Source organism: Opisthocomus hoazin, chromosome 12 (assembly GCF_030867145.1).
Source record: "Opisthocomus hoazin isolate bOpiHoa1 chromosome 12, bOpiHoa1.hap1, whole genome shotgun sequence".
NCBI classification, from domain to species: domain Eukaryota; kingdom Metazoa; phylum Chordata; class Aves; order Opisthocomiformes; family Opisthocomidae; genus Opisthocomus; species Opisthocomus hoazin.
This window is the reverse complement of record NC_134425.1, coordinates 5,226,157-5,239,348: the sequence shown is the minus strand read 5'-3', so window position 1 is coordinate 5,239,348 and position 13,192 is coordinate 5,226,157. Positions and strand designations below refer to the sequence as shown.

Here is a 13,192-nt window from a genome sequence, read left to right as displayed (position 1 = left end):
CCCCCGGCCCTGCCCCACTCCGCCGGCCCCTGCCGAGCCTTCCCCGGGGGCTGCCCCGGCCCCGGGCTGTCGGCAGAGGTGGGGGAGCTTCGCCCGCCCCGAAGTTCTTCCACTTTTGAAGTCTTTTCTTTTAGCAGGATCTGAAATGTATCGTCTAGAGTGTCTATTAAATGAACAGTATTCCTGAAGGCTTTCGAGCAAGAAAGGCAACACCCTGGAAAATTCTGCAGTCTTTCAGCATTCTCTGCCCTAGGGTTATAGCCCTGGGCACGGAGCTGAATGGAGCTCTTACAACTGCCTTCTGTTTACCTTTTATGGTTAAAATAACAGCTTAGCAAAGAAGCAACTTCATGGAGAAACGATTCAGTGAAATCATCTCAAGCTGTAGCAGCATAGCTGGTTTAATCACCCCTAGAGAGCTGAACAACTGTGAGCACAATGGGACACAAAATCATTTTGTGTGTAAATGAGCATGGCGTTGTGATTATTTCACTTTGCATGGGCAGATAGTTTTTACAAGCGGTACTTATGCAGTTAGCTTAGAAAGGCAGAAAAAGATAAGCTGGCTCTGAAAGATCTTGGTTTGAAAAACTAAATATTCAGAGAATTTGGGCTCTATTGATTTTACCTTCAGCAGGTTCCCGCCTTACTTCTCGGAGCAGGGTTATTGCCTGTGCCGCTGGTTGGGATGCTGTCGCCTGTTGTAGGCAACTAACGAGCAAGGATTATTTTGCACGGTTTAATAAATGAAGTTTGTCAGTGTTTCTGCCATGTTCACCCCTGAGGTTTTAATTTTCATGTCAGTATTGGAAAATAAGTGTATAAAGACTTTCACTGGATAAATACATTTAGGATTTTGCTTTGTGCATAAAATAAGTCCGTTAGTGTGGTGAATTTTAGCTGCGTTTTACATTAAGAGGAGGAAAGAGTCTTTAGAAACAGGTCTACGGTACCTTAAGAAATAGGGGTTGGTTTTTTGGGTTTTTTTTTGAGCAATAGGAATGCTTTCAGTGCCCTTCATGTAGCGCTTAGCAGTATGCCACTTGATAATTTGCTCATATGAAAATGATTGAATTCCACAACTTTAATAAAAACGTCGGATTCATTTTTTTATACAGATCCTCTCCAAGCAGGGGAAAAGCCCGTGTTTTAGTCCCCCTTCTCCTCCCCTCCCCCAAAAAGCCAATGGCACCCTCAGTAAGTATGAAAAGCCATAAAAGTTTGAGAACTATTTTAGCTTCCCAATGATTTTCTATAATTAAGTGTTTTTTCAACACATGCTCTAGCTGAGAGATGCCAAAAGCAGAGGATTGTTCAAAAGGTCCCTCCAGTGAATAGTATAAATTAAATATCTGCTGTGTGAGTATGGCCTCACTGAGAATCTCAGACTCTTTACAGATCAAGGAATTTGCTGGTATACTAACATTAAACAAAATCCTAAGATAGCAGCAGTGTTTAAATATGCACAAATAGATTCAGATCACTTGATCTTTAGCTATCTGTGCATATTTTAGAACTGAAGTCGGTGTTTCAAGACATGGTTAAATGTAAGACGCGTTTACAGAGGACTGGAAGTCCTTTGATTTCATTTGGAAATTGTAACAAGGGGTGCAGATGAGTGCTAATTAGGTACTTGTTTTGTGAAACCGCACGCGATTCATTTCTGAGGCAGCTCTGTACCGTGCGAGGTCTGTACCTTTAGTGGTAACAGTTGGGGTCTGAACAAAGACAGGGTTGACATTCAGCCTGGATCTTCTGACCCTTGCGTGGAAGTGAAGGAGCAGAGAGTGAAGATGAGTTTGCGGTGCTCTTTGGTAAGAGAAAACCCCTTTTGTCTGTGTTGGCAGACAGACGAGGCGCCCACAGCTCAGTAAACGCCTCGCTGGAATCTGTAGGTGTTTGCATACAAAGCTGTTTTTAGAAGTTAGTGCTTTTGTTTATGCTATATGCCATGTTTACCGAAGATTGCCCGCAACAGGCTCTTGTGGGAAACAGGGAAGCGGCGTCTGCAGTCGCGAAGGGATTCGCTCCCTCTCCGCGAAGGTGGTGCTCTAGTCACGATGTCAGCGCCCAAGGTGGCACCGGCTGGCACCCGGTCCTAGGACAGAGCTGGCGTCTGCGTCGTGTGCAGTGCGGGTGCCCGCCCAGCCTCCGAAGAGAGAAGGATGTGGATTCGGAATGGGGTGATGTATTTCTGTGCTGTAGATGCAGGGAATTCTTGGGAGCCAACCGAGATGAAACACAGCAAATGGAGACGTTGCGATGACTTTGTGAAGCTGTCCAGATGCGTTAAGATTTTTCAATCCCTTTCTATACAGCTCACGATTTTTGTGTTTATTTTCTTGCGAGGAGTGTTGCTAATTGTATGTTTGTCGAGTGGTGTAGCCAGGCGTCTTGTGCAACGTACTTGCTGCTAGGAGAAAGGCGAGACCAGCCTTAGATTTCTGAGAAACATTGTCAAAGTAATGTGGGAGAAATGGGAATTCACTTTGCAATGCTGCATGTACAGCGCTTGTCAGATGTAAGAGGGAGCCTGGATGCTTGGTAGCATGCTTGCAGAACAAAATACCAAGAAAATTAGATTATATTCAGAAATGTCTTCAACTGTAATGTTTTGCATATGTTGCTTTAGCCATAAGGGGGAGAATGGATGGACGTTTTCTTAAACTTTTATAAAACGGTTTTTTCCCTTTGACGTGTATGCTGTCTATACCGATTTAACTGAAATCAGCTTTGAGACACACGTTTCATGCAGAACAAGCTGTGCTTTTCCTGCAGAAGAGAATCGAGGAATTTTCTTTTGCTGTGGTTGTCCTGTTCATTTTTAAGACATTTCAGTATTTTTTTGCTTTGTATGTCAGCTGAAGATTTTTTGGACTCAGTTCAGAAGTTTCACTAATTTTCCAATCTTTTCGGGGCAGTAAACATTAGGTGGATTGTTGAGTTTGCGATTTCACATGCCAGACTGTACAGTAATTTCTAACGCATCTTGTCATGAAAGCATGGGTCAGTTTATGTTCCTGCCCGTTTTTGCTGCTTCCAGGCATTAATTGCCTTCAGTTTGAAGGCTTATTAGTTCTTTATGTCTAATATTAAGGCTTAACTGAAAATTATCCATTTATTTCACAATTATTGAAAATAAACCAGGAAATTGATCTTAGTTTGATGTGAAATTTACTACATGTATAAACTAAATGCCTCAGGTACTGAGGAAGTCACTAATTTAGAGGTGTCTCGTTACTGCAAGAAACTTGCAAAAACCCCTGAATCCCAGTTCACAAATTGGTTATTCGTTTGTCAGGGGATATTTCACATCTAACACATAAGCCCGCGACCTTTAATTAGAATTTTGCAGTTTGTTTTATGCCCCTTGAGGCTGACACCTTGAAAAATTTTTTTCTTGACTTCTTATTGCTAATAAGCATCTTTCTCTTCCCCTCTGGTACTCTGAAGAAAATGATGCAAATACACTTAATTACAGTGGTGGCAATAATTTGTTAGCTGAATATGTGATCAGGCAGATGCAAAAATGATCTGATTAGATCTGTGATCACACTGGAAAGAAAGGTAACACACGGCTGCGTTTAAGAGAAACTGTTCTGTTTTGCCTCCCCTTCGCAGGAGGGAAGAAGCATGTCCCGTCTGTCTCTGACACGGTCCCCGGTTTCTCCTCTGGCTGCGCAAGGCATCCCCCTCCCGGCTCAGCTCACCAAGTCGAACGCTCCCGTGCACATCGATGTAGGAGGACACATGTACACCAGCAGCCTGGCTACCCTGACAAAGTACCCGGACTCCCGGTAAGACCTCGCCGTTGTCGGGCTTGCTGCCCGTCTCTGTTTGTCGCACAGGAAGACGCGTGTACCTGTGAGGAACGTTTCAGTGCGAAATACCATTTGTTATGTATTCACCAGTAATGAATAATTCAGGTTCCGATTTACACAGTAGCTTCACTGGGGTTCTACAGAAAAAAAAGCCTGCAAAATTTATGTATTATTTAGAGAGCCTGTTCATTTTCTCTCTCAACGTCTTCTGCACTCTGCCGATACGTTTGAAGCACCTGTTGGTGTGCTGCCCTAGATTATTACCAAGCAACTTCTTGCCTTCAGATTCAGGGGAAAAAATCCTTTTTTTCCTTCCTTTAAGAAAGCGGAGCAGCTCTGTTGCACTGGGACCAACGGATGCTTGCGTGGGCCAGCCCAGATCCTAACCCCCATGGGAGCTGCGTGCCTCCTCCGCGGGAGCTGCGTGCCTCCGTGGCAGCGGCCATGCCCTGGGCAGTGGCTGGCCGGCCTGCTCTGTCGGCTTCCGGCTGCAGGTTGGGTTAATCCTTGCGTGCTTCACGGTCGCTGATCGGCGCTGGGCACGTTGGTGGCATGTCTGACAGGAGCTGTTCAGATCTGGCCAGTGTTATCACAGAGTGGACTACGGATGCGTCAAATTCTGAGTAGCTGTGGCGTGAGGGTACATCGCTGTGTATGACATAGCGTCTGATGATGATTAGCCCAGCTCCCAGTCCCGCGGGGCGCTGGGCACCGTGAAGGCTGGGGGATCCCGGGCAGCATCAGGCCTGGGACGGTAACGTGGGAGGGACCACTCTTCTAAGGGTTAAATCATATTTGTTGAAGCACTCCTTCAGGATACACCTGATTTTGATCTACAGCTGTGATCAGTAGATCAGATCAGGTTTCGTGGTTCAGACTGCTTATTTTTCAGCAGAGCAAGTGCCCCGAGTGCAGCCAGGAGAAGGTGTGGGTGCGCAGGGTCAGGGTGCCCGGCAGACTTTCATTGCCTCAGCAGCAAACCGGAGCCCAGGTCAGCAGGTTTTGTGCCCAGTGTTTGCCGCCTGCACAGCCAGGATTTCCATAAAGGGATCGATTTTTTTTTTTTTTTTTCGGTATGATAACCAGCATAAAGCTCTAGTTTCATTTGAAGATTTTTCATTTAAAAGAACTAGGGATTTTTGCACAGATTTGGCAGGTTCCCAAGCAGTAAATGACATTTATGGAGACACCTTGAAATGCCTCTGATGTCATAAAGCATATGGCTGTGATTTCATTCCAAGGAGAGGGAGCTGCTGAAATCCTCTATGGAAAAGAAAAAAATTATTAAAATACCTATATTTTATGGTTAGGCCAAAACAATGTGATTTTTCTGGACAGTGTCTGTTTAATGATGTCTGTGTGGTACTTCTTTAATCGTAGAAAGGAAATCTGTTCAGTGGGGAGAGATTTATAACAGAGCAGCAGACAAATGCTCCACAGTATAAAAAAATAGAGAGAAGATTCAGCAGTTGTAATGAAGTAGCACATCTGCTTCCACATTTTAAAATATCACTGCTGACATTATTTTTAAAATATGCCCCATATCAGACTTGCTTAATAAAAACCTCGGTGATGGAAGCTTTGGGAGAATATACGTAAATTCACAGATTTTATTTAAAGAGAACAGAGTACCCCTCTAAGCTCTGTTTTCTTCTGTTTGCTAAAGAACAGAAGTGCATTTCTTCAGGTTTTGTGCTTTGTTTAAACTCTAAGTACAGAGCTGTGACCAGAGCTCACGTGCTGCCTGATGTTTCGGTGTGTGTTGCCTTACGTTTGTATCGCCGTGTGATCTCAGAAGGCTTGAATGCTTTTTCAGCTGGTGGAACTTCAGTTCTCGCTGCAGTAACAGCTTACAGGACGAGACCTGCAAACCGCAAAGATTAGGTAGTAACCATGTATATTTTTACAGCAAAAGATAACCCTTTGCCAGCATCCCAAGCAGGACATACATTCTGTACATGATGAAGCTGGATGGAGGGTACACCTTAATATTTGTTTATTTTTTAATTTTTTTTTAATTTGGTTTTCTACAGTGCCGCATAGTAGACCTGGTTGTTCACCGCCCGTTGAGTCCGGCCTGCTCTCCGTCCCGGTTAAGGCGGAGTGCTTGCCGTGGGTCTGGTCGGAGCTCCTGACGGTGCCTCGCTGTCCCGGTGTGCGTCTCCCGTAAGGCACAGACTTGTCTTCGCAGTGGTCTGGCTGGGAGAGGAGTCCCGGGTCTCGCAGAGGTGCAGGAGGAAGGAGACAGCTTTTTGGAGTGAGAATTCTGGAAGTAATGCCAGAGCCCTGTCAGCTTCTGCTCAGAGGTAGCGTGCATGGCCGCGTACAGAGGCATGGCCACACTCATCCGCATGCAGAGCTTTCTGGGTTATTCTGGACAGCCCATTTAACTCTTGGTTTCAGCATGAGCTTGAAAGCTTGAAACCTGAGAAATCAAACAGATTTGTAGGGTGTGTTCAGCAAAAGATGCAAGCATATGCTGAAATGCTTTGCTAAATCTTAGCTCCAGTCACATAAAATACAGTTTGCGCTCACTAAAATTGAAAGCTGTGGGAATAAACTTCCTGGTACTTGAGCTACGACCTCTATTTCTTTCTCTGCGCTCCGAGATCCCAAGTACGCTTTCAGCGTGTACACTGTACGTGTATGTTTAAGGGCACATACAGCTTTGGAGCATGTCTATAAATACAGTCAGGGTATGCATACACAGAGACATCACACGCTGACGGAAAACGTTAAAAGCTAAATCATCAAACTGTGTTTATCCTTCTGTAGTGTTCTGAGGAGGCCCGATCCTGTTAGGTCCTGAGCAAACCCCATTCACGTTGGCTTCCAAGGGAGGGAAGCGCTCCCAGCAGCTTGCCAGATCAGGCCCGGCAGGAGCAAGTATGGGTATGACCAGTTCCTGCCTATACCTGCTCTCCAGTCACCCCTCTGGTATGACACAAATTACACCTGACAGCAGGCAGCGTGATACATTTCTCATTGTAATGTGTGAGGGCTGGCGGTGCTCAGCCCACGGGGCTGGCTCGGCCGGGCGCTGCCCGAGCCCCGGGGCTGGCTCTGGTTCGGGGGGAGAGGACCCCGGTGGTCTGGAAGTCTGGCTCACCTGGGCACACGGCTGGTGGTGTGAAGTCTGAGGCCGAGTCTTGCGTGTCAGTCATCCCGGGGTTGTTTCGGAGCAGCTTTGACAAGGTCTTTGATGTTGTTTGTATTAGTGCAGCTGCTGAGAGAGGAGCATTTGTCCATTGATTAAATTTGCATAAGTAAAGGGTGCCAGATTAGGCATTAAAGGGAGGAGAACACCCTCTTTCCAGTAATTTTTTGCAGGCTACATAAATTCTCTCATCTAAAAAGAAGAAAAGGAGCAGGGCACAACTGGTGTGACGAAGCAGAAGAGGGTTAACAGCCACTGTCAAAGACGGTTTCTCAATCAGTAACGCTCACCTTCTGCACTGCTCTTACTCACCTTTCCAGCTGGCTTTTTGAATGAAACACCCTACAAGACAGAAGGCTGGCATTTCCGAGGGTGACAGGCAAGGACAAGGAGAAACACATAAAAGAATTTTGATCAACAACAGCATAATGATGATCATCACGGAAATTATCTCAGAAATAGTATTACTAGTCCCTCTTCCTAGAGCTACTTGAAGCTGCTTTCCGTGCATACCCCAAATTGCCGTTAAAGTTAACAAGCTTTGGCGGTACAAAGAGGCTGCTGTTGTCTTACCTGGATCTGAGGCTCAATTTCAGTGGTTTATTTTCAGCAAGTTCTCCTACCAAAACTCCCGGCTCTAGTAGTTGTGAGTTAGAGGTAGAAAGAAAAAAAAATAAACCCTGTTGAATTCAGTCTAGTGACTCTTACCATCAGTATCTTATTTCTAAAGTAACTGGCTAAATAGACAGATTATTCATTTTTGAGAGCATTTCCTCTAGAAATTGCATTCGTGTTTTCACCCAGAGGACCTCTGAAGCAGCCCCTTCACACGTTGACACTTGAGTATGGATTTATATGACAGATTGTAAAGGCTGCAAAAGCTCTATCACATCTATAAAGCGAGTTGCAAATTGTATTTGTCCAAGGGAGCAGGACATATTCTTACACTTAAAACCCAACCCCACACCAGAAGTCCAAGCTCCTAACGTGCAGCCAGGAATACCCAAAGACAGTGCCAGGTCATCCAGTCTCACTCCCGCCGAGTTCGGTGGCGGGCATCTCGTTGACTTCGAGTGGAAACGGAGTTCCAAATCCCTGTGCGCCACAGCAAGCCCCAGCTTCGCCATTTCACTGGAAATCCTGATACCAGTTTGAATTTCTGTTAGAAAGCAGAACAAGATTTTTCATCAGAAGCCTGTCCTTTCCACAGCCCTGAGTAGCGTTTTTATCTTGGAGAATTGCTGTGAGCTCTTTGTGAGTTGTTCTGCTATAAAAGGTAAATATGTTTACCGTACGTTCTTGGCTAATTAGCGTTTGTTGTATAACCCTCTATTAAAGATAGCTACGTTCTTTTGTTCAAAATGTGTTTGTGAGAGGCCGTGCTTTCCGTGGCATTAGTCACGTGACGAAAGCGAGCGGGAATCGTTTTAATTGCAGGGGTGACGTCTGGGCGGGAAGGGAGTGGGTGCGCAGAGCCCGGGGTGGGAGCTCCCCCCGACAGCTTGCAGCGCGCCGTGTTTTGGACCTGTCGGGCTGGACCTCTCTGTTCCCAGCGTTTCCTCTGCCTGGGTGACCTGAAGCACCCAACCTTCTGGGTGTTCCTGAAGGTTTTCTTACCTCCCAGGAAAACGGAGCTGCTTGGCCCTGTGGAGCACCTTGGAGCTGGTGCTGACGTGGTGCGTGTCCTGAGCTCGGCTCTTAGCACACCGGGGCTTTACCACCCACTGCTCTGGAGGCCCTGTCTGCCAGACATAACCAGCACAGGCTTTATTAAGTGTTTCAGAAACTAGTGACGTGACCTTAGCTGGTACAAGACATAGCAAGAGTTTTCCAGGCATATCCCTGCTTCGCTTCCCTCTGAACCCATGGACTTCTTTGGGGATTTACAGAGGAGTCCCCTAAAGCACGTGTCTTCTCCTCTGAATGTTTCTTGTCAAAACAAACTGTTGTTCTTGTACAGACCCATCCTCACACAAGCTCTCCTACCAAGCACAGCCTTCTGATTCTAGCCGCTCTGCGGGTTTCTGTGCTTTGTAATTCCCCTACCTTTTCCTCCGGCACCTCCATCTCGCTGGTTGCTGGAGCTCAGCACTGACACCTGGGGTCTTCTGCTTCTCCCCCCTTTCCTGCAGTCGCACCCCGCTGGACCGCATTCAGGGGAACGCTCTTCGCCAGGTTCTCGGGCCCCTCTCTTGTCCCTGCAGAACGTGGTTGTTGGCACTGTCTGTATAGCCAGGTGGGGGATTCATGAGCTCAAACTCGTCCGTTACTGAGATCTACAAGGCAGATTTTCCACATCGTCCTTTGAACTGAGGGCTCCACACTGGGTCCTGCTCTGTGCTGCTTGGGAGGCAGCAGGGAAGTTCTGAATTCAGATGTGTTTAGGATATGTCGTTCTCCAGACCTGGCACACTTGAGAGCATCTCACATTTCTTGCTCTTGGAGGATCAATCTAGAGTTGCTCTTTTCATGACTTGTTTGCCGTCTTCCCGTCAAATCTGTGTATTCTTGATGTTATTACAAGAAAATGTCCAATTAGCAAATTCTGTTGCTTACCTCGTGTTGGCAGTTAGGATGTAAACCAGTCCTGAAACAAGGCCTGTATGTTGGGCAGGAGGTTGAAGTGGAGCAAAGACCAGATTTGTTCATGACCAGAGGTTGCTGGTGGCTGCGAAAGCACCTGGGTCCCAGTCTGGAGCAGGAGCGGTGTCAGTTCTCCTGCTGTCAGTCCTGGGCTGCTGTGACATTGGCAGCATCTGTCCTGATACCGGTGTCTTGCAGACCTCCCTGTGCGGCCGCCGTGCCGTGCTGCTCGCCCACCCAGCATCCGCGGAGTGTCTGGTCCCGCTTCAGCCCCTCTCTCATCCCAAGCTCGCCAGCTCAGTGACTGGGTTCTAAGCACAGTGAGGGACGCAGGTGGGCGTGCTGCTGTGGCACGTGTCACCCTTGGTCAGGCACCGCTTTCGCGCCGGGGTCAGGTGCTGAGCGCCCGGTTTGTGGGGTGGCAGCAGGCTCTGAACTGCTGTGTGCTGCCCAAAAGGCAAAGAGCTGCTGAGTCGGAGCCAGCAGCCCGCGCTCAGGCAAAGCGCTACAAAATGTGCCTGCACGTGAGCTGCAGCGCGAAGCTCGTTAATTTTAATAGGTATTGAGAACTTAAACCGTACACAGACTTTAAAGCAAAACACCCGAAGAGGCAGGAGCGAGAGTTTTTCCTGCGTATTGGACCCGCGCGGAGACGCAGGCTGTGGGCAGGGTGCCTGAGCACCGGGCACCCCTGCCGACACTGCGCACCGGTGCGGCAGCTCTGCGGGGAGCGGGTCCCGCTGGGGCTCCCCGGGGCTCTGCCGCTGTGCCAGCCGGTCAGCCGTGTGCTGCTGAGGAGAACAAGGAGCCGAAGACCGGAGGGTTTCGTTGTAGGGAGCGCCTTTTCCGAATTAACATAAGGATTTCCATGGAGATTAAAATCATTTTCAGTTTCGTTTCGTGCACCTGCAATTCAGAGATAAATCTTCTGCGTTATTTGGTTGTTGATGGGCAAATCTGCCTTGGGTTTCCAAGGGAATTTTGACCAGCAGAACCCTTAAGGAAAAAACACTTAAGAAGTGCCTTTCCCATTCCCATCCCCTGTCTCCCCTGGTCTGCCCGTGGATGTTGCACTTAGCGGAGCGGGAGCTGGAGCAGGCGAAGGAACTCTCACTGCCAGGCGAAGGAATCAGACGGTGTAAGATGGACCAGCCTTTCCCTGTTTGCAGAGCCCAGGGTTGCCGTTCCGTGCGGGTGTTGCTGGCTGAGGTCACGCAGGTCCGTGCAGCGCTTCCGAGCGCTCTGGAGAGGTGTGAAGCCTTCCTGGCCGTGGGCAGCCACGCATCGCTGCGGGGACGTGTCCGGCATGGCTCCCGGGCAGCGTGCGGAGGTGAGGAGCTTCTCCTGCTGGCAGGCAGACTGGCCAGCGCTGCACCGTCCCAGGTCCAGGAGCACCCGGGCATGGCCGGTGCCAGCGGAGGGGCACACGGCTTGGCCTGTGTGGAAAATAAAAATAATCTGTAGTAGGGATGTGATTACAGCTGGGAATGATGATGGTAGATACTCTGTCTCTAGCTTTCATGAATGGGAAGAAATCCTGGATTCAGGGTCCGGCACGGCCCGCAGGAATACACTGCGACAGCAGATCTCCCCGCTGAAGCATAGGAAGTTCCATCTGAACATGAGGAGGAATTTCTTCCCTCTGAGGGTGACGGAGCACTGGAACAGGCTGCCCAGGGAGGTTGTGGAGTCTCCTTCTCTGGAGATATTCAAGACCCGCCTGGACAAGGTCCTCTACAGCCTGCTGTAGGTGACCCTGCTTTGGCAGGAGGGTTGGACTAGATGACCCACAGAGGTCCCTTCCAACCCCTACCATTCTGTGATTCTGTGATTCTGTTACCCAGGGCTGCTGTTCTGCAGTTGGAGCAGGAGCTTTTGTGGTGAAGGAGAACAGTCCCTGTGAGCCTGACCCTTCACCGCCGTGCCTTGGTGAGACGGGAGGGCAGGAACTGGTGTGGAAACTGCTTCCTCAGACCTGTCTGCGCCCACCTCTCCGGGTCTCCGGCTAGCTGGCGCGCAGGGAGCTGCAGCAGAGCAGAGCTGTCTGCTGTGATAAAGGTGTTTACTCCTTCCTGGGCTTCACAGCCGCTGCCTTGCCCGGCTCGGCTGCTGCCGGGGGCCTGCCCACAGGCTCTGCGGGGGAAAGCAGAGTTTACCCTTTGGGAGAACAAATCTCGCTGTAATTGGGTGCTGGGAGAGGGCCCTGTCGATGAATGAATTATTTGTGTGTTGGCATATTCAATGAAACTGAGAAGAAAATACTGCCTAGCTAGGCTCTGATGAACAGGTTTTGGGAAATTACTCTTTCTCTCTGTACCTTTGCAGCCTGGGTTGTATGGCATAGCCTGGGCATAAATGGGCGTTACAGCCTCCGGGAAGGGGCAGCCCAAGCCAGTCACGGAGAGGAGGAGACAGCAAATCGCACTCGCCTGACTTACAGAAAGAAAATGATGGCTGTGTTGCTACGCCTGGCACCGGCGGCTCAGAAAACCTGGGTTTGAGGAAATTGCGCGCTCCCATGCAGACGGCAGCTTACTGGGCTCCGCTCGCGGGAAGGAAGAGCGGGCGTCTGGGTGCCGCTCACCCAGGCTGGCTGCGGCCGGGAGGGATGTCCCTCCGCCTCCGAGAGGGTCTGCAGGCGGACGCCGGCCGGCGTCTCCAGGAGCTTCGGTGCGAAACCCGGCTGACCTCGTCTCGTTTTCCACTCTTCCCTTTCTTCTGCAATGAGAACACGACTGCGGCGGAGCGACACTTCGCGCGTTAGTAATTCCCACCCTTCCTGGTTACAGCAGGTTGAAAACTAGTCTGGTTTATTAAAACTCAGAAAGAGAAGCTAGCAGACAAGGAGACCAAAAATTCAACACTTTGTGTTTGTTTGTTGAGCACTCTGTAGCAGTTTTTGAGGTTAGTTAGTTAAGTACTCTGTCGTTTCCGTCGTTGCCTTTGCTCGCCGCTCACCTGACGGGGCACTCGGGTGCCGGCAGCACCGTCTCGGTACTGCTCAGCAGTCGTTTTCAGGGCGGTAAGGTGGAAGCATTGGCAGCGTATTGTGAGAAACCACTCCCATAGGACGCTATGGAAGCAGCCTGTCTCCTACTTCCACGCGCTGCTGTGGAGGCTGTTTCTGCCGATGAGCGCGGCGTAAAGTACTGCGCCCATGCCTGGGCTCACCGGCGTTAGCGGCTCTGCGCTTACAGCAAAGGGGAATCTCCCATGTTGGTTGGTTCTTCATGTGCTGCACATCCAGCTCCAGAGGAGTTCTGTAACGATGCGGGTTCAGTAGCGTTGTGCTGGGAACCGTGTCCTGGGGTCGTAGCTGGCCGTCGCGCCGCTGGAGCAGACGAGGCGGCGCTACCTCATCATTTTCGGTCTTCGAATGCACGTCACTGGTGTCTGTCTTTTGGTTTATGAACTTCTGGTTTACAAAGACCCTGCGATGGCATGTAGACCTGGTCTGCTTAGGGGGATATTTCATGAACTGCTTAGGAAGTTTATAAAGCAGAGTCCCTGGATTATGAAGCAGGGGGTATCTGTTCTGTAAGGAACATGTTATGAAATGAATTTGTCTCTAGGCCTAACTTAATTATTTTAATGATCCCACTGGTGGCTGTCGTAGGTGTCGTTCTGTGTA

At 49.1% G+C, this 13,192-nt stretch overlaps 1 protein-coding gene across 4 annotated transcripts in view; it reads left to right on the top strand.

Moving 5' to 3' along the window:
* Positions 1 to 13,192, top strand: part of KCTD15 (potassium channel tetramerization domain containing 15) — a 43,877-nt gene that overhangs the window by 2,177 nt on the left and 28,508 nt on the right. For 3 of the 4 annotated variants that reach the window (XM_075434170.1, XM_075434168.1, XM_075434169.1), the window contains exon 2: positions 3,622 to 3,797. In XM_075434170.1, coding sequence (XP_075290285.1) covers positions 3,634 to 3,797 — 164 coding nt within the window. In that variant the 5' untranslated portion in view covers positions 3,622 to 3,633. Of the gene's footprint in view, positions 1 to 2,143; positions 2,184 to 3,621; positions 3,798 to 13,192 lie in introns of those variants that run through there. The other variant, XM_009945359.2, reaches the window with a different exon arrangement.